This window comes from Labeo rohita, chromosome 13 (assembly GCF_022985175.1).
Source record: "Labeo rohita strain BAU-BD-2019 chromosome 13, IGBB_LRoh.1.0, whole genome shotgun sequence".
NCBI lineage: Eukaryota > Metazoa > Chordata > Actinopteri > Cypriniformes > Cyprinidae > Labeo > Labeo rohita.
The window spans coordinates 11,500,171-11,521,785 of NC_066881.1; the positions used below are offsets into that span (position 1 = coordinate 11,500,171).

The window sequence follows — 21,615 nt, forward strand, 5'->3', positions numbered from 1 at the left end:
ATGTAAAATGCTTAGGAACACTAACTTGATGAGATTCATACTTGGTTTTAATAAATGGAATATTGTTAATGTAAAAATATAAAATATTTTTTAATGGCAGTGTAACTATAATGTTTATTTAACCAAGACAATGTGACTGGGACATTAATTTACATTTAGCCTATATATACAAGTTTAAGATCTGGGTAACGTGATCGCTTGAGATCATTTGGTGTTCCCTCTTTAGCGGATGATTGACACGAGAGGTTGTGAAGTGCCGCTTGTTCCCACAAAATGCTTCCGCGCGCAGTTTAGCGGATAATTAAATTCTAAATCGAGTTAAACCGCTCAAAGAAAATCTTGATGCCTCTAGTTTGTAAGTCGACACCTCGGGTAAAGCCCTAGAACACAGAAAAGCGCAGCGCGCGACCAGCTGCGTCAAACAAGTGTGTGCTTATTGAGCCCGAGAGCAGCGACGACGACGCCAGTCTAGTACAGGAGAAGGCCGCAAGACGCGTCTGCAGTCTCACAAGCTGTTTTGACAGGGTAAGATCCGTCTGACCGAGCGGAAACGCCGCGTAATATCGACTCGCTTGGGGATAAGTAAATTCGGTGTTCCCATGAGACCACAAGTCCACAGATAAACAGCCATACCAGCAAGACAATGGGACACAAAGCTTACCTTTCCTTCTAGGTTCCTGCAATTTAAATGGTCAGGTATCCACAAAATATAAAGCAACACAACAGTCCTCAATGCTCATAATAAGAAATGTTTATTTAGCGGCAAATTAGAATATTAGAATGATTTCTGAAGGGTCATGTTACACTGGAAACTGGAGAAATGCTGATGTTTCACAGCATTTGTGACCCTAGACCACAAAACCAGTCATAAGTGTCAATTTTTCCAAATTGAGCTTTATGTATCATCTGAAAGCTGAATAAATAAACTTTCCATTGATGTATGGTTTGTTAAGATAGAACAATATTTGGCTGAGATACAACTATTTCAGTATATGGAATCTGAGGGTGCAAAAAAATCAAAATATTGAGAAAATCACCTTTAAAGTTTACCAGATTAAGTTCTTTGCAATGCATATTACTAACCAAAAATTAAGTTTTGATATATTTACAGTAGGAAATTTACAAAATATCTTCATGGAACATGATCTTTACGTAATTTCCTAATGATTAAAAGAAAAAATCTATAATTTTGACCCATACAATGCATTTTTGGCTATTGCTACAAATATACCCCAGCGACTTAAGACTGGTTTTGTGGTCCAGGGTCACATTTGTGAACACATAAGTGACAAGAAAACATTTTAAAAAATTATAATTACTCCAAACTATAGTAAACTTTATAACTTTTATCTTATATTTTGTATATTGGAAATGCTTGAATAGATCATGGACAATAATCTGTGTGTGTGTGTGTGTGTGTGCGTGTGCGCGTGTGCAAGTTTATTTACACGTGTGAGTGACAGGAAGTGTGTCAGTCACAGCTGTTCAAGGCAGTGTGCTTAAAAGGAGATTGGGTCAGGTTGTGTATGAGTATGTTTAGATGAATGAGGAATTTCATTACATAGAAGCCTCTCTGTGGTTCTGATCCCTGATTAAGGATCTAATTACCCAGTTTAGACTGTAAGTGGTCTATTTGCACTTTGGTGCTGGAATTGAACCCTTTCCAGATTAGCATGTGTGTGTGATAGCGTCCATGTGCGTGTTTGTGGTGTGTCTCTTGGCCCAGATAGTGCGCTTATGAACGTCAGCTGCACCTCTGTGTCTCCACTGTCATTTAGCAAGCGTGCGCAAGTGTTTAGTGAGTGTGTTTGATCAAACTGAGGACAATACATGTGGGGGATTCTTGTGGACAGACAGGGAATTGGCTCTAGAAGCTCATAAGATGTGATTGACATCTTACCTCTAAGAATAGTATAGTAAGGAGTTAATTAGGTCTAAAGTAAGACATAGTCATTAGGGAGGCAGCTTATTCTCTTTTTAAATTGTCAATTAATGTCAGAGAAAAGAAGAGATTGTGAGATTACTATGAAACTAATGTAATTTAACTAGTGTAACATTGGCCTTATTGATTGTTATCTTATTGACTTTATTTATATTGTCTTAAACCATTTACATTTATGAGTCAAAGGCAAAAAGTGGTTTTCAAGCTTAAAAAAAAAGCTTAATGGAGTTTTTAATTTAGTATTTTCCCCCATACATTAGAGTGTGTCCTGTTTAGTTTTTTTTCTGAGCAAAAAATAAAGATAATATATTTTTAGTATGATTTACCAAAGACATTCACTAAAATGTCATTGAGTGTACCAATAGTTTAAAGTATGTTGTTTAAATTTTACGTAAATATATCTGTTTTGCTAAATGAAGATGGAAAATGTTCACCCATATTTTGACATTTTCACAAAAGTTAAATGAAACATTAAAGTAGACACTTTACTTGCATGTCTATGTATATAAAATAAATTTTGTAGATTTAAATTAATGCAGACACCAAAATGGGATGTCTTGTTTTTGACCCTTATGCATTTGGCTTTTATCCAAAGCGATTTTGCATTACAAATCTAAACATTTTTACATTTGATCAGTTGTAGCTTTTGGAAACTAAACCCATGAACTTAGCATTGCTAGTGTAATGATATATTTGCGCTATACATTCAGCTCAATTAAGATAGGACATAAAAGGCATGAGAGAGTTGTCAAAGCTGTGGTTGATTATGGCAAACCTCTCCCCACACATCAGAGGCAGGTGCTATTTTAATGCATAGCTTCAAACTCTCTTTACAGACTCACTGTGTCAGAGGCCTTGGCTGTTTCAGGTTTTCAGCTCATGACTGGCTGTTGGTTAAACTCTATATAACCTTTTGCTTTGGTGTCCATTAAGTGCAAATAGAGCTTATTAGAAAGGAATTTTTCACAAACTCCACCTACTATTGTTTAGGCAATGTAACCTTAGTACAAATAGCATGCTACTTCTGTTTACACTTGGTGTGAAAATCATCTGTACTTACTGTAAACATGATAGTGTTTGGTGCTTATTTTAGTGCAAATTACCTACCACTATTTACATTGTAAATATTATGTACTAGGGATGTAATGATATCACAATCTCATGATGCGATAATATGTTGATATGAATATTTATTGCAATATTAAAAAAAAAAAATAGACAAATGAAGACTTTGGAAAAAAAAGAAAATTTTGTACATTTTAAAGTTAAGTTATTTTATCTAAGGCACTTTGAGAGTTTAAAATTAATAGCTCCAACCCATGTTCTTAACTAAAAAAACTTAAGTTAGAAAAAAGTCAGTGAATTGACTTGTACCTGAACATTAAAGGGGACTCAATCCTCTTTTTATTTGTGGCAAACTGTCTCAGTCTAAATTACATTCACGCTGGTGTTTTAGGAAGCGAAACAAATTAGAATATAATAATAATTATAACAACAGTTGTATATTATTGTTATTCCGATGACAGTAATAGCCATATATCGTAAAACAACTGCACTGTAAAATAAATGAAAATTAATATTTCATATGAATATTAGTTTTGGTTTACACTACAGTAGGGAAATTACAATACTTCTTTCCTAATTTCTACATTTGAAAGAGAAAATTTGAATTTGGACAGCAATAATGTTACCCATTTAAACTGCTAGCTGTCAGCAATTCATACTGCACTTTTAAGCTTTTATTTTGACGGAAACGGCAATAGAGCTTTTATTTTGAAGGAAAACTCCAGCTTCAGTGAAAACAGGCTTACAAAAATACCTCTGACTACAAATCTAGTGAAATGCTGTAATCATCTGCTGCAAAAATAATGCATAACTGGTGGCGGTTGTGTTCCCAAACACGCGCTAAACCAAAGACTATAGAATACCCAAGACTTGTCACTTGTATAGTTTTGAATGGGGAAAGATGCAATGCTCATTATGACTGCGAAGCCCCGCCTTCTTATTAAAAGAGCCAGTCGTTGATTAGTAAAGTCAGCACGTCACTGCAGCTGCCGTTAGAAATCCCGGTTGTATAGAAACAGTCAGCGTTCTGATACATGAGCTCAGTCTTGCGCATGCGCACTAGCCTGAAAAATAAGCTTTTCTAAACGCTATTGGAGCATAAGGAACAATATTTATGAGGCAGTTCTTTTTCAGATTTCATTGGTAATTTAAAATATGGAATTTAATCGTAAGCTTGGCGAATGGTTTTGGAGAATTTTATGTTTCCCCATTCAAAGAGAATGCTGCACTTGCCTGCCTGAGAGACATTTCAAAGATGGCCGGAGAGTGAAATGACTTGCCTTAAAGGGACTTCAGCTAAACTCACAGCACATGCAATAAACGAGTTCAGGACATTCACTGTGAACTGAGCGGTTCTGAGGTGTGGAAAACACCGGATCACGAGCTTATCGCCCGAACAAAGTGTGCTCTTTGCTTTGAAACGTGCTGCGATCGAGGGGTTAAGCCACATTTTGTTTTCAGTTTTACTTCGTTTGACAGATACTGTGCCAAAGCATAATGGCTCAAAACACAACCTTAAAGACCTTTTATGCTAGAATAAGTTTAAACATATTTAAATATATTAAAACTACACTTTTTTTGCCTGGAAGACCTCTCATTTCATAATATCATGTGACCATGATGATATCGACAGTTTTGTTATCGTGATACCACGATATTGATAATACCGTCACATCCCTATCTACTTTTTTATTCTTAACGTAAATAGTTATTGTTTTTTGTTTTATTCTTTATTAGTTTCAAGTAAAATGTGGAAATTGTCTTGCGTTCTAAGAAAAGTCTTTAAAAATAAGACCCAATGTGCTGAAATGAAGGAATTTGCAGTATTGATTTTTCACAGGTGTTTTACCCATATTTTGAATAATGCATTGGGTTGTGTTTTAGGGTTAAAACAAATTTGCTAATTTCCTGGCATTTTTTACATATTTGATTTTTCTTTTAGTGTATGATGTCCTCACTGTGAAGTAAAACATGGCAGCATATGAAAATGAACAATGAGTACAGTAATATTATCAATACTTAAATATATTGGCATTGTCTATTTGGGGTCTCATTTAAAAAATGGCTGGTCACATATGTACATTTGACCATATACCTCATATTACACATTAAATGAAAAAGTTGTCTCCAATTATGTCTTGCTGAAAGCCTCACAAAATACATTTTTAAATGGGCAATCTCTTAGGTATCCTTGATGCTGCTAATCAGGACCCCAACAGGAAGTAAGACATTTTCAAGCTTGAAAGCTGGGACAAAAAGAGAGCAATGTTTGTGTGGAATGCTTATTGATAGAAACAATGTTTCAAAACTGCTTAATGAAATGTTCTAAAGAGTCTGTGACATGATATACTAAACTCCATCTAACACTACCTTAAACATTAATAGACAAATAGAATTGATTAAATGCAGCGTTTACAAAAAAACTACTGGCCTTATACCTGTACATAAAGTTTAACCTTTACATACAGCTTAAAAAACGTTCAAGTGTCAGCTACCCATAGTTATAGCTAGCTAAGCATTAATGCTCCCATTTTGGCTCAAGCAGTACCTTGCTATTTACCATGCTATGGGCAGGGGATTATTTTCCATCTTTTTCAGCTACATATATCCAAGGGACAGAAAAAAGTATGGAATTTGGCAAGATGAGAATGAGAGTAAATAGTCCAGCGATTGGAAATTCTGATGACAGCTACAACTGGTATAAAAAGCCCTTGGATTTTTTGTGATCAATGTGCAAAATAATGTAGATTTGTTGCGAATAGTGTGCTAAATATATCTGTATACAGATTTGTTTAAAAACTATGCACCATTCATGGACTTAAAGCAATACACAAGTGGTGATTAAAAACATTTTATTAAATGACTGAAATGAACCAGGAAGAGAAACACTGTGTCCAAGTTGAGCCTTCAACATTTCTTTTAATGCAAATTGTGTCTTTCCATCAATACTTAATGCTTTATCTTCTTATTTTAACACAATTTAACATCTAACACAACAGTTTTCAATCTGACAAACTTAAAGACTCCTAAAGTCTTTTGACCCTTTGCACTCTAATCAAAAATTCATGAATTTTTAATGGTTTTCAACGTGGGCCAACACTGACAAGTTGTGAAGTTTCAGAGGACAACATGAGGGTTAAAACCCTGCCCTGTACCAGCAGCTTCCCCGTTTAAAGTCCGCGCATCACCGTATCTGCAATATTATGTCATCATAAGGCAGTATTCGGATTCTCGCGCAGGGTAGCTCGACTCCGGTATAAGTTTAGCCTATATCATAAGCGGTCCGACAACGAACGACTGTTTATTTCACCTGAGTGCAGTTGTTTTTCTTAAATGCACACGAAAGAACGTGTATTTTGCAGCAACACGAATGCAGTATGCTGTAGTCCGGGTACCGCTTCTAGTCACTTCCTTGTCCTGCGGAGAGGATAAAGCAGTGACGTCGGTGGACCGGTCTGCAAGGTGGCTGTAACGCCGCAGAGAGAAACCCGTCCGCCCGACCCGGACAAACGACCCACGCCGGTGTGCGAACACACAGACCAGCCACTTCATCGTGTGCGGCTCGACGTCTCACGCACGCTGAATCCTAAAAATGTTGTGCTGTGGACCACGACGATAGGCTGGCGGTTACTAAGCGACGCTCGACCGGGAGAACAGTCGCTACCAGCTGCCCACCGTCTATGTGTCCGTGTGCGGTGCACCGGTGACCATGTCCTTGGTGAAGAATGACGAGGAGCAGCGATGGGTGCCGACACACGTGCAGGTAACTGTGCTGCGGGCCCGAGGGCTGCGCTCGAAGGGTAAACACGGCACCAGCGACGTGTACACCATCATCCAGCTGGGCAAAGAGAAATACTCCACGTGTGTGATGGAGAAGACTACGGACCCGGAATGGGCCGAGGAATGCTCGTTCGAGCTGCAGCCGGGGATCCTGGAGGAGGGAGGGCGAGACGCGTACCCACCCGGTAGTGGCGACCTGACCCTCACCGTTATGCACCGAGCTCTCATAGGACTGGATGTGTTTCTGGGCCAGGCTGTCATACCTCTGGATAAAGCTTTTCAGGAACGGAAATGCATGAAAAATGAGTAAGTCTGTGTTTACTTTTACTGTTTTATGATGTATTCGTTGTTGTTATAAGTATTCGTATGATGGAGCAATTGTCTCTGACTATAGGAATGAGAATTAATATTGTGCCATTAGCCCTGCCGGATATGTCTTATTCCGAGTGCTGCAATGTGTTTCTCTGCAGTCACGCCCTCTTAAACGGGCCTGGATGTTGACAGAGGAAAGTAGGGGAATTTTTCTCCATATCCGTTTCTTAGGCTTCTCAATGGTACACATCTTTCTCATCTAACACCCTCATTCAACTCCTGGGCTCACTAGTAGAGGCTCCAAGACCTGAAATGGGTGTGTCCCATCTGGGAGACATCCAAAATGTGTAGTATCTGGGGGCCTCTAGTATCAATGATGAGTAAATGGTCTGTGGTTTTTCACATATTCAGATAGCTAATATTGTGTACAAAGTATTGGATGTGTCATTGTTTATGCGTCTGAGCAGTTTAGCTTTGCACTGTCACCTTTCTGATTATGTAAGACTAAAGGCACAAGCAGAAAATGAAGGCTTGGGTCATGTGCTGTCTCTTTAAATGCCCTTTTCTTTGCACTTTTGCACTTTTGGCAGTTGGTAGCTATTTTATGTTTTGGCTAATTTGTATGAATTTCGTATCGTCTCATTCATGTGTTTTTGTACAGTCTGCTTACACCACACTGACGATTATGTTTAGAGGTGGAACTTCATGCTTACTTTTTTTTTTTTTTTGTCAAAATAGGATGTTTTTGTACACTAAACACACTACATTTGTCTGACTTCATATGTCTGTCAGTTAAGATCGACCATTTTTGGTCCCATTTTTTTAAAATAAATTTTACTGGTAGTCCACTGTATAAAGATTTTTTTTTGGGTATAATATGTCACAGTTTGCTTTATTTCTGCTATCCTCACTTAAATGAATAAATTGTTCACATAAATGAACTAGAGTGTCCTGCACCCACTAGAAAATTATATCTGGTGTCTGAATAATTTTTGGTTTGACATGTTGGCCATTCATATTAAGATCTTGTTCTCTAAAAGTAACCAAGACTTTTTAACTGACACCAGAAGCAGCTGTGGTGCTTGATAACAGATATCATTAGCTGAGAATAGCTCAAGATGGACGTTTAATCAGACCATTGAAGCATGACTTCTTCTTTTACATATTTCTCATTCATCCTGAGGCAAAATAAAACATATTCTTATGTGTTTTGTTGTAGCAAGAAAAGGAAAGTGTTTCCAGATGTGTTTTAATTTGTATTTGTGCATATACTTATGGGCCTGATTCTGAGGAAATGTATTTTCCTGAGTAGTTGTGGGTGAGTGAGGCTCTATTTCTACTTTTACACTACAGCTTTGAGAGGTTATTCTCAGTATACGCCCCACTTCCTGTAACAGGCAAGCAAATAAGAAATCATTTATTTGTATTATATAGCATCTCTTCAGTGATGCTCTCTAGCTCTTCTGGTATCACTTCTCTAGAGATGTAACCGGAATTGATATGCTTAACTTAAGTGAAGAAGTTCCTTTTTTTTTATGAGACAAGTGAGACTGACAGGGTCAAGAGTAGGTAATGTGACACAATTACAATTATTTTGCAACTGTACAGTAGTGAATGGCCTACACAATCCACCCAATATGAAGCAAACACTAACCACAGGCATAAACTGGTAACCTGAAGGGGACCAAGTAACTCAACTGGTACTAACAAATTTTAAGATAAATCGCTAGAAATTAATCAAAATTGCTCACCCTCCTCATTGAGTGCACCAGTAATTCATTGCACCATTTGTTCTTAAAGGAATAGTTCACCCAAAAGTAAAAATGTTCTGAAAATTTTAAAGATGTAGATGAATTTGTTTATTCATTAGAACAGATTTGGAGAAATTTAGCATTTACACACAGCTTTTCGCTTCACGAGACATTAATTGATGGACTGAAGTGTGGATTACTTGTGGATTTTTGTGATGTTTTTATCATCTGTTTGGACTCTCATTCTGATGGCACCCATTCACTGCAGAGGATCCATTGGTAAGCAAGTGGTATAATGTTAAATTTCTCTAAATGTTTTCCAAATACGCGAATGTTCATTTCCGAGTTACCTATTCCTTTAAAGTAATAGTTCACTCAGAAATGAAACTTCTGTCTGAACTTTCTATCTGAACACACACACACAAACACACATTAAATGTTTTTTAAGAATGTGGGTAACCAAAGAGCGGCTACCAGCAACTGTTTGGTTATCCACATTCTTCAAATATCATCTTCTGTGTTCAGCAGAAGATAAAAATGTATTAAAGTTTGGCACAACATTAGGGTGAGTAAATGATAACAGAATTTTCACTTTTGGGTAAACTATCCCTTTAAGCCAGAACATCAATCATAAGGATTAATAAGTAAATACTGCCACATGCACAAAACAACATAGAAATTACATTTATTTATGATTGATTTGACTTGACATGCACAACACAGACCAATGCACACAAATGTGAGTTGTTGGGTGTGTGTTGAAGAGCCACTAACAAAGTAAAATGTCAATCTGCTGTTTTATTTCAACCATTACTCCTGTTCAGAAACTTTCTTAAAATTTAGTTTTTATGTAGAGTTATGTTTCAACATGAAGTTTAATGGTGCAACAGAAAAATATTTAGCTAGTAGTTAAGTTGTAGCATGTTGCACCTTTATATCAAAACAGGGCTAAGCTGTAATTTATGCTGGTTTTGCGCAGATTCTCACAGGCTTTGCTCACTTCTTGGTACTTGGTGATTTCCAGATTGTGTGTTGGTATCTCCCCTTGTTTGTGTAGGTGGGGTGAATCGGTAGACAGATGAATCATGTAGTTAGTGTGTGGGTTGGCAAATTGTAAGACGTAACGATTAGATCACTCTTGACTCTGCACTTCGTGATTAAAGCATTTAGTCAGATGGGAAACCATCAGATGTGATTTTTCTATACCTGGCGCCAAATGAGTGTTTCCATCTATTTACAGCATTATTTTTTTGAAAGGACCACACTGTGAAGGTGCCAGTGAAGGTCTGCTGAGCAATACAGCCCACATCTAACCACACTGGGCAAGAGTCTGCTGCTCACCTCACATAGAGGTGAAATGATTGTAGTGCTGAATCTGGGTTACTTAGATTGATACTGGAACTAGTGGGTGTTTTAGGCTCATTGGTTTAGTAAGGTTGTCATAAATGATGCTACAAAGAAAACAAGTAGTGAAAGCGAAAAAAACTCATTTGACTTGCTGACTAATTGCATTTGAATCTTCAGAGACACAGAAAGTCACATTTTGCGCTTCAGGCACCACGTTAAGTTCTTCACACACACACACCTTGTTGAGTAAAGTTAGACAAAATATTCAGTTACTGCTTTCTAGTTTATTAGGTTCATGTTGCTTTACTGTTTCTTAGTAGATCAGGCATTGTTTGAGCATACCATTGTACATAATACATACTGCTACAATACAAATGATTACCTGTTGTAACTTAACCTTTGCAGAAAAGGTATTTTTTGCCTCAAAGATAGAACGTGTTTCTTAAAGAGGTCATCGGATGCCCATTTTCCACAAGTTGATATGATTCTTTAGGGTCTTAATGAAAAGTCTCTAATGTACTTTGGTTAAATATTCTCAATGGTTGTGTAAAACAACACCCTTTTTACCTTGCCAAAATCAGCTCTGCAAAAATCATCTCATTCTGGTCGAGGCTGCTTTAAATGCAAATGAGCTCTGCTCGCCCCGCCCCTCTCTTTTCTCTGTGGAGTGACGAGCCTGTTTACTTTAGCCGCATTTAGCCGCGTTTAGCCACTAAACTTGGTAAGTAGCACATTATTAGGAAAAGTGATCGCAAAGATTCATAAAAAAAAAAACCTTATACTCACTTCTGCTGTAAGTGAAGCTGGATCATGAATGATTTGCGTGAACATAGACGGATATATGTGACACCACAATGACAGGCATCTGAGAATGGCTCGATTTGAAAAGGGGATATTATTTTTACAGATTAATTAAAAACCACTGCATGGATTTTTATCATTATAGGGTAGATTTGTACATACACTGCCAACACAAATTAATGTTCAAACAACATGTAAAAGTGAACTTAGCGTCCGAGGACCCCTTTAAGTTACTTAAAATAGGTTTTCAGTTCAAATTTTGTACATTCACACTTTTTCTTTAGAAATGTCTTGTAGCATTAATCTAAGCCACTTAACCCTGTATAGTCTTACATACAAGGTGACGTATGAAAATCTGACTTTTTCCATGTTTAAGTGCTAAAATCGGGTCCGCAGTGCATCCACCAACCCAGAAACAGGAAAAAGAACAACCCAGTAAATTTCTTTTGGTAAGTTTTTTTTTTTTTTTTTTCTCTGAAAGCTTGTGAAAAATGAGCTGCTGATTCTGGAAAAGGGGGTGGGGAGCAGCAGATCATTTGCATTTAAAGTGACATGCACGAAAACGGCGTGTTTCTGCTTCCACTCAAAATAGGCATTTTCAAAATGATATAATAAATGATCTGTGGGGTATATTCAGTTGAAACTTCACAGACACATTCTGGGGACACCTGAGACTTATTACATATTGTAAATCTTATTTGATACATCAGGCTTTTATGATTCATATATTATGATATAGTGAGAATATGGTGTGTTTTGAGGAAAAACACCTCATATTTCATTTAGATGTTGAAAGTGGACAGAAATAAGCAAAGATGTGCAGTTGCTGATATATACATTCAAAAAGAAAGATGAACTTGTGATTCCTTTCATGTAAATCAGTGAGGTCTTAATAACTGTGTAACAGAGTAATTACATAAAATGCATATAAATAGTAGACACTCTGTATCTGTATCTCCCAGTTTTGTGTGTGTGTATATATATATGTGTTTTGTGTTTTGTGTGTGTGTATATATGTGTGTGTATATATGTGTGTGTATATATATATATATATATATATATATATATATATATATATATATATATATATATATATATATAATATACACATTTCACATAAGGCATGTAGTAGATTATATACAACAGTTTGTTCATCAGTGTTAATCATGCTGATTATTTAAATGGCTTCTTGCACTTTAAGAGTGTCCTGTTGCTATGTTTTAAGTGTGGGTGTAATAGTATTCATCAGTTGCAAATATTAGTGTTAGGCAAAGGAACTATGCAAAAAAGAAAAGAAAGAAATGTAGAAGGCTATGAAAGGCATAGTGAGATGACACCATCAGTGATTGGACACTGAAAAGATAAGGAGCGAAAGTACTTAATTATGCTTGCACATCTATAATTGACAAGGGCGTTCATTTTTAGATGAAGTGACTTTGCATTAGGGCACGAATATCAGAGGGGTCTGTAGATGAACGACCTGGAGAGAGAATGTTTGATTTCCTGTTAGAGATTGTGATGATGCTGGTGATCTTAGATACTTTGCCATAAAGATCACAAGGCTGATATATTTTTCTGTTTATGTGTGTGTGAATGTTTGCGTTTCACAGATTGCTTTTTAATCAGATTTAGAATCAGAACACAAAACGACCCCCATTTCAACCCATAATCCAATGAGACTGCGTGTGTCAGCCTGTTGTATAATGTACACATATGTACAAATGTTATTTTTTTAAAATTCATTTTTATGTTTACTTTAATAATTTTGTGTAATGGTGTTCACCAAATCTATAGTTGTGTATGGTTAATAAACTTGAACACGAGGAACTATTTTAATCTTAAACATTCATGTATCACCTTTACTAATTGCAATATGAAACAACACACCCCAGTGTCACTTCAGTGTGATGCTACCATAGCAACAAAACAGTACACTGGAATAATGCCAAATCTGTTTATTAGTAAATGTGAATAATTAATGGACATTCATGTGTGGGTGGATTTGCCTATCTGTTCGTCTGTTAATTGGTTAATTGTTTTCTTTTAATGTGTTGTCAAAGGGCTTTTTAAACAGCCAAGTTTCTAACGATAAGAAAATTGCATTATTAGTGTGTCTGTATGTGTGTGTGTGCAAGCAGTCGTGTGAAGTGTCTAGAAAAGCAATAATGCTGATGGAAGAAAGCTGACCTCCTTGTCCTAGTTCTGCCTTTGTCAGCATGTGTGAGTTTGTGTGTGTGTTTGTGTGTGTTTACATGAAAAAAAACCCCAACAACTGAGTATCAGGAAATCCTCCATTTAATTTAGCAAGAAGCACATTTGCACTGTGATCTAAGTTCAAACATAAAGTATTTGTATTTGTTAGGAAATGAGAACTGTATGTGTGAATGTGAATGTGGAGGAGAGGGCACTTGGCAAACCCTAGCAGCGCCAGATCAATAAATCTGTCCTTCAGCCTTCAGTAGACAGTCTGCTAGAAATATGAAGGTTCACACACAATTCCACCAATCCAAAGGACAGAGATGTTTTTGGTGCAATATTAAAAAAATGCACTGATAAACTGGTAATTATTTTCATGTAATAACTGAAAAATCGGCGGTATTAAAATCCAATGCTATTTTGTCTAAAATAAAACGCCTTAGGACATCTAAGTCATTAATTTCAAAGGGATTCTCCCTTGTGTTTTTTCAAACATGACTTTTGTTACACGGAAGAAGATATTTTGATATATTTTAAGTGTGAATGTTGTTTTTGTCCATACGGTTCAGTGTTGTTTGTACAACATTGCAGAATTATGTTTTTTGAGCATTTTGAGATTTGGAAGATTGCATTTAGAAGTATTATATTATATTATATTATATTATATTATATTATATTATATTATATTATATTATATTATATTATATTATATTATATTATATTATATTAGGGCTGTCAGATTGATTAATTGCATCCAAAAATTGTCCATCCAAAGAGTGCATAAGTTGTGTGTTTTTATAATATATGTGTATGTATTGTGTGTGTGTGTGTGTATATATATATGTATTTGTATATACGCTACCAGTCAAAAGTTTTTAGACAGTAAGATTTTTAATGTGTTTTGAAGAAGTGTCTTCTGCTCACCAAGCCTGCATTTATTTGATCTAAAGTACAGCAAAAACAATAAAATTCTGAAATATTTTTACTATTTAAAATAATAGTTTTCTATTTGAATATATTTAAAAATGTAATTTATTCCTGTGAATTATCTTTTAGAAATCATTCTAATATTCTAATTTGCTGCTCAAAAACATTTATTATTATTATTATTATTATTATTATTATTATTATTATGTTGAAAACAGCAGTAGGTTCAGTAGAGCAGCATTTATCTGAAATAGAAATCTTTTGTAAAATTATAAATCTTTATCATCACTTTTCATCAGCCCTAATTATATTATATTATATTATATTATATTATATTATATTATATTATTAGTGAAATAGATTAAATAAACATTCAAAATTAAATATCCAATGTCATAAATTTTAATTTTTCTAATATTTGCATTTTTTGTGTGTATTGCTACAAAAATAAATTATTAAAATGGAGCCAATGTTAATATAATTTTGGTGTAAATACCCTGAGGTTCTCTTTTGAACCAAACCTTATATTATGTTTTTTGAGGAATCTTTCAAAGAAGAGATTGATTTTATCATTTTATCTTTGGTTTCAAGTGGAGCTGCATTAAAAACATTAACATTGCTGAATACAGAATTGCTAATTTGAGAATATAATAGAAAATGGGAAAGGTTTTACAATGTACAAATGAAATACAAATACAGCAAAATAATAATAATAATAATAATAATAATAATAATAATAATAATAATAAAATAAAAAAATGCAAAGTTGGCATTCATAACTAAAATGACTTCTAGCTCAGCAGTACTTGGAAATGTATAAACTGTGGTGCTTTTCTTGATGGCTGATACTTTGATGCTTTGTGCTGATCCCCCTTATTGTATTGCTCTTGTTTAAAGTACTGTTTCTTATAACGAGTTAGAAAATCATCATTTGTGCATCCCTTTAATACAATTTTCTTTACTCATTATTGTTCATAGGTGGTGCCGGCTGCATTCTAAGACTGGCAAAAAGGAGAAGGAACGTGGGGAGCTTCAGTTGACCGTGCAGTTCACTCGGCACAACCTGACGGCCAGCATGTACGACCTTTCCATGAAGGACAAACCTCGCTCTGCTTTCGACAAGCTCAGAGAACGCATGAGAGCTAAGAAGCGCTCTAGCGAAGAAGATTCCTCTTCCGCCATCGTCCCTGGGGGATACGGAGCACTGGCACGCATGCGGGGGCGGCTGCCGAGCGATGGGGGTGGCGAGGAAGACTACGAGGATGATGAAGGCGGGGAGGCCCGCAGGAGTAAGATGAGAAGTTTTTTCCTGCGTGGGAAGTTGAGGAAGTCTTCAGACACGCGCTCAAGCACGTCACTGGGCTCAGAGAGCAGCGAGTCTTCATCGAGGGGCGGCAGCCTCAGTCCGACGGCAGGTATCAGCGTGGTGGTCTCAGATCTGTCCAACTCTCCAAGTAACAGCAGCAACCTGACTGCAGACAACAGTCCAGGTATGCACAGCAAAACTGGGTTCAGTACAAGTTAAATTCATTTGATTTAAAAATGAATTTCCACTGCTGGGTTAAAATCTGGGTTACAGTGAGGTTTTTACAGTGGAAATAAATGGGGTCAATCTATAAATATTAAAATACTTTCTGTTTTAGTAGTTGAGCCACAAAACAAAACTTTATCATCATGATTTTAGTCTAGAAAAAAATTACTTAAGCTGTTTATTTTTACCACTTTGCTGTCAGTACACTTAATAGGTCAGTAGGTCAGTACACTTAAATCAAACGTGATATGGACTAGTGTCTGTGAATATTAAGTTGCAAAAAAAAAACTATTTAAATATGAATCCTGCGTATTCCGCATGTCTTTGTGTGATGAAATGGCGCAAACGCATGCTTTCATTTACTACACATACTAAAGTGCACGTTACATGGATTCCTTTGAGAAGAGCCATCGTCATAAAGGTCTTCACAGCAACCCGTCAAAATAAAAGTTCAGTTTAACTTGAAGAAACTGTGACAGAAATATATTACATAATGTAATAATATTACTACTACTAATAAAATTATTATTAAATTTATTTATTAGTTTATTTGTTAAAATTTTTTGATAATTTATTTTTTTATTTACTTTTGATTTATTTATAGATTATTTATAGAAATTATTTACCATTTAATATATTTATTTATGTGTATATATATATATATATATATTTACCATTTTAGAAATTTAATACAAATATAATGTAAAATAATATACAAATAAAAGCTGAATTTGAGAAAAAAAGAAACGTATTTCAATTAGATTTTTTTTTTAAAGCTTTTAATAAATTGCTGTTAAATTGTGTACATTTCAGACAAAATGGAATCCAGAAAAATTAATACAGGAAAAATGGAATTAAAATAAAATGGAATTTTGTAAGAAATGGATTTCATAGGGCCCTAAAATAATACACGTTAAAGTGCCCAAAATATGCTTGTTTAAGATCATAATTTACATGATTTAAAGTTCAAGAAACAAAAAAAAAGTAGAAAAAGAAACAAAAAAGTGAAGATTCAATATGTCTCAGTTCCTGCTGATTGATCTTAAATTGTATTGAATCCAGACAATTCCTTAAGTTAGCATGAAAGGGAGATTCCCCTTTTTTTTTTTTTAAAATTCATAATTTTTAATCAAAATATTATAACTCAAATGTTCGATGAAACTACATACTTCTCTCTGCTGACATGCTAGACTCTCCAGTCATTTAGTTTACTTAAACTCCGCCCCTTTCGCATTCAGATTTCCCTCTGTCCAATCAACAACTGACGCACAAAACCCCCACTCTGCATTTTTCTTTTATGATCATTTGTTTCACTCAGACATCTTTTCTTTTATTACATTGCAAATTTAAGAAACCAATAAAGCTCTATCTCTTTCAGACCACACAGTGGCTCCCTCACCACAGGTGTCTCCTGTCAGACACGTGATGTACGACATCAGTTTACCAGTGCCTCATTCTATGACGTCAGAGAACGACACCCCTATTCTGCTTCCTTCGGTGTGCGTGAATGGGAATCCGGTGGAAACGTCTCCTCTCACTCACCACCCGCCATCACTTGTACTACAGCAACCTCGACCAGAGTCAACCAAACCAGTCACTCAGTCAGGTCAACCACAGGCAAACACGCTGCCAGCTAAGCCCCAGAAAGCCCAGCCGAAATCCCACGAGACACAGCTACCCAAATCCGAGTCAAAGCCAAGACCCGAACCCCTGCTCCCAGCCCTCGGGGTGCTTCAGAAGGGCTCTCTCTCCCTCTCCCTGCAGAACCTCTCTCGCCGCGGGGAAGAAAAGCAAAACGGCGGCCCTGTGGATGGTCGTCGCTGGTCCTTCGATAAACCTGGAGAGGAAGAAAAAGCAGCCATCGTTGCAGCGTTAGAGCAAGCTGGGAGAGTCACAGACGAGGTGGAGATGGAAACAGTGATACCTGCTGGAGAGACAGAGACTCAGAACAAGAAAAGGAGGGGCCTGTTCTCACACGGGAAAGGTGATTCAGCTGGGAAAGGACCAATCGCGAGCAAAGAGGAAGCAGAACATGCTCAACCACTTGTAGAAGTCAAACATAAAGGATGGTTCAGCTCCAAGGACTCACACAGTAAACCCAGGTAAACTTATCTTTGCTGTATTTGTAATAGAAATGCTAAATAGAAGCGTGTGTGAGTGTGTATTTGTGGTTCAGTAAGAGTGAACATCGTGACATGCAGCCATAGATCTAGTTTCAGCATCTGCATTGCAGAGGGAGGCGTTGCCTGGAAACCTGAACTCTTGAGTTGTTTCCTTCAACTTTCTCTCTCTCTCTTTCCGTCTCTCTTTCACACTTGTTCTCCCTCAAAACCAAGGTTTTATTTCTCCATTTTATTTGGCAAGTGCTATTTTTGTGTTGCAGACAGATGGATCTGAATGCGTGTGGGAGTGTTTATGTTCGCTATGAATGGGAGGAGTCATTCAGTTTAATTCTGTCACTGACCTAAACCAGTATAACTACATTCTTGTTTCTGTTTTAGGTGTGTATGCTGTCCATTGTTTGGTAAATATTTTCTTTTTTCATGGGTGATGGTGGATCACACTCTGTTCTATTTCTTTGGTTTGGATTTTGTAAAGCAGGGAAACACCTCTTCATGCTACGTCAACAGAATTGTGCACACACGTGATCATACACAGACAGCAGACCCTGTAGGATTTTGCAAATTCATCAAATCCCTGCGTTTAATTGGGAGGGATTGCAATAATATCAAAGATGTAAACTTGAGGGGGGAAGAAAAGAAAGCAATATTAGGTAATTAAGATCTGTGAATTCCAGGCATATCATATCATGTTGAAGTTTCCTGCTGATGTCTTGGAGCAAATTCCACAGTGAGCATCATTATGTTGTACTCACTCTGCAGGGCACTTGAAGTGCGATTACTCAGAAGAGAGCAGCATTACAGCTCATATCTGTACATTTGGTACATGTGTAAAGATGTCACTGACATTTAAATTCTGTAAAAAACAAACATACAAAAAACAGGCGAATGCAACTTTTGTCTTTAGTATTGTCCTTTTGTGTCTTGGGTTTTGAAATTCTGAGTAATCTTAAACAGTGTTGGGAAGATTGCTTTAGAAATGTAATAGGGATGCATGATATTGGATTTTGCCGATATCCGATATGCCAATATTTTTCAACTCGTTTTGGCCGATTTTCACCTTTAAAGGCGATTTTTCTCAATATTTTGATTTTTTTGGAACCATCAGATTCCAGATTTTCAAATAGTTGTATCTCGGCCAAATATTGTCCGATCCTAACAAACCATACATCAATGGAAAGTGTATTTATTCAGCTTTCATGCAGATGAAATATGCAGATGTATAAATCTCAATTTCAAGAAATTTACACTTATGACTGGTTTTGTGGTCCTGGGTCACATATTTCCTTTTGTTTGGAAACAACACCAAATATCTTCTGTATGGAAATTCTTTATTTCTTAATTTATTTTTAATTTTGGATATTTTTTAACAGGAACTTATTTGTTAGAATTAAACGATAATGAAGTTATTTTCATAATGACAGTACTTTGAAGCTTTGAAAATAACTACAAATAAACTATATATCAATTGCTGCTTTTTTAAAATTTTATTTATTTATTTATTTATTTATTAATTAATTATTCTATTATTATTATTATTATTATTATTATTATTATTATTATTATTATTATTTTTCAGAAAAATGTAGTGGTAACCTTAACATTTTATTTGTTTTAAAAAAAAGGTAACATTACATAATGATTAAATCAGTGTATGTGTACATCTGTGTATATATATATATATATATATATATGTATATATATGTGTGTGTGTGTGTGTGTGTGTGTGTGTATGTATGTATATATATACGTGTGTGTGTGTACGTGTGTGTATGTATGTATGTGTCAAATATACTCAATTACTGCTTTATTTATTCAGAAACAGTCTAAATGTTGTGTATTTTACTTTCATTTTATTAGAAGTAGGCCAACAGGGGTCCCTATGGAATTAAAACTCCACCTGGGGCATTAGAACCAGGTGGAGGCTGCCATTATCTGCATAATTTTTTGTATTTGGCCAATGTCGATATTACATTTAAAGTCATTATCGTCCGATTCTGATATCAGTCCGATAATATCGTGCATCCCTAAAATGTAATGGGTTACAGATTACAAGTTACCACATAAAAAGTAGTGTAACTCTTTCAGTAACTTTATTAAAGTAATGTAGCTGATTACATTTGATTACTTTTTGATTACTTTTCTAAATTTCTGATGAATGTTTTCAGCTGTGAATCATTTTGAAACATTTAAAGCAGGCAGGGTTAATCTTACAGTAGTACTCAACACTGATTACTGTCAGACTTTCAAAATCCTTCATCACTTCAATTAAGATTATAATAGTAATCTTAATAATCTGAGGTTAAATACAGATTTAAAATGACAAGATATAGTTTAATAGCTATGATAATGTTCCTCGCATAGCTATGACAAGAAACATTGGCATCTAACAATGCCTTGAAATCAGAATCAGAATCTTAAAAAAAAAAAAATAAAGCATATACATAAACCCAAATACAGAAATAAAAACAGTTATCGAATTAGCATGTGTCCTATTCTGTGTCCTAATCTCAGATGTAACCCCCTTTGTAATCGTTAATATTTTCATACGTAACTGTAATTTACATTTACATTTTTTCTTAGTAACTAGTTACTCCCCAACACTGCAAAGTTCTTTAGTGAAATGACCATCTTCTGTATAAAGGGCTCTTTTTGGCAGTATTTAGTTGCTTCATTTCTCTGAATGACCCTAAGGAATTCAGCATATTTGCACATTGTCTCTCAAAGATGCAAGAAACGTCTTTTGGAATTTGCTTTTTGATAAGGTCAAGATCAAAATGAAATGCTTAGACCATGATTTATGGTAGGGTTACACAGCAAAATGCAAAAATTCTGCAAATAGCAGTGCTATTTCTGCAACACAATCATCTGCGTCCCTCGAAGTCCTGATGGAAGTAAGATAAATGTGTTTATGCAAATAGACCTCAAAGAGAATATAATCTATACTGATCGAGTTATTATTCACCCATGAAATGTCCCATAACCAGCTAAATCTTTATGACTAATGACCTATTAAATGAATGCAGATTGAGCTGTGACCTAACATAAAAACAGCTTTATTTTGAAAATCACCATTTACAATGCAGTTTAGCTTACAACTATTGTTAATCTTTTTCTAAGCAGCTGGCTTCTAGCATGTTTTTATTAACTCTGCGACATCCAGCTCAAGTGATTTCATAGAAATGTCATTGAAGTTCAGCTACTGGAACATGTCAAATACCCCAACCAATCACATGCTCTCTTATGTTTACTTGCTTGAAGCAAAAGTGATTTAGTTTGTGTGTGAACTTAACTATATGGGCATAGATGTCATTCGGTAAAAGTCTGTATTGTTTGTTCCGTCTTCCTGTTTTCTGCGCCTCGCCTCTCCCTCTGATATAGTTGGGTGATTATGACCTTTTCAAACTCAGCATTTCTGTGTTTTTTAGTGTAGAGCAGGTGTAGCCAGACATTGTGTTTAAAATACTATTTTACATGCCACATGACAAAGCACTACTGCATGGTGTTACAGTACACAACATTTATTAAACTGTAGTATATAATGTGGCCAATTATCATGTGCATGTGTATATGCATATGTTTGTCATTGAAAGGCTGAAAGGCCGACTTTCTGGAGCTCAGATCTCTGAAAAAACATCAAAACAAATTTTCAAATAGACAAACCACATATTTGAAGTCTAAACAAGTACATTCTCACCTAAAACCTTTTAAAACTACATTCTGTGACACAAAACCAGTATAATAAAATTATAGTGGATTTGGGCGTCCGCCATGACACTCGCTGTGAGAGATACTGAAGCGGAGCGATACAAACAGTGAAACGGTTGGAGTGCTGTTATCACA

General features: G+C 35.7%; 1 protein-coding gene across 2 annotated transcripts in view; it reads left to right on the forward strand.

The window, feature by feature from the left end:
* Positions 1-212: 212 nt before the first annotated feature.
* rab11fip5a (RAB11 family interacting protein 5a (class I)) overlaps positions 213-21,615 on the forward strand; it is a 30,222-nt gene continuing 8,819 nt past the window's right edge. Inside the window, exons 1-3 of one of the 2 annotated variants that reach the window (XM_051126197.1) lie at positions 213-525; positions 15,100-15,611; positions 17,031-17,754. In XM_051126197.1, coding sequence (XP_050982154.1) covers positions 15,197-15,611; positions 17,031-17,754 — 1,139 coding nt within the window. In that variant the 5' untranslated portion in view covers positions 213-525; positions 15,100-15,196. Of the gene's footprint in view, positions 526-6,374; positions 7,094-15,099; positions 15,612-17,030; positions 17,755-21,615 lie in introns of those variants that run through there. The other variant, XM_051126196.1, reaches the window with a different exon arrangement.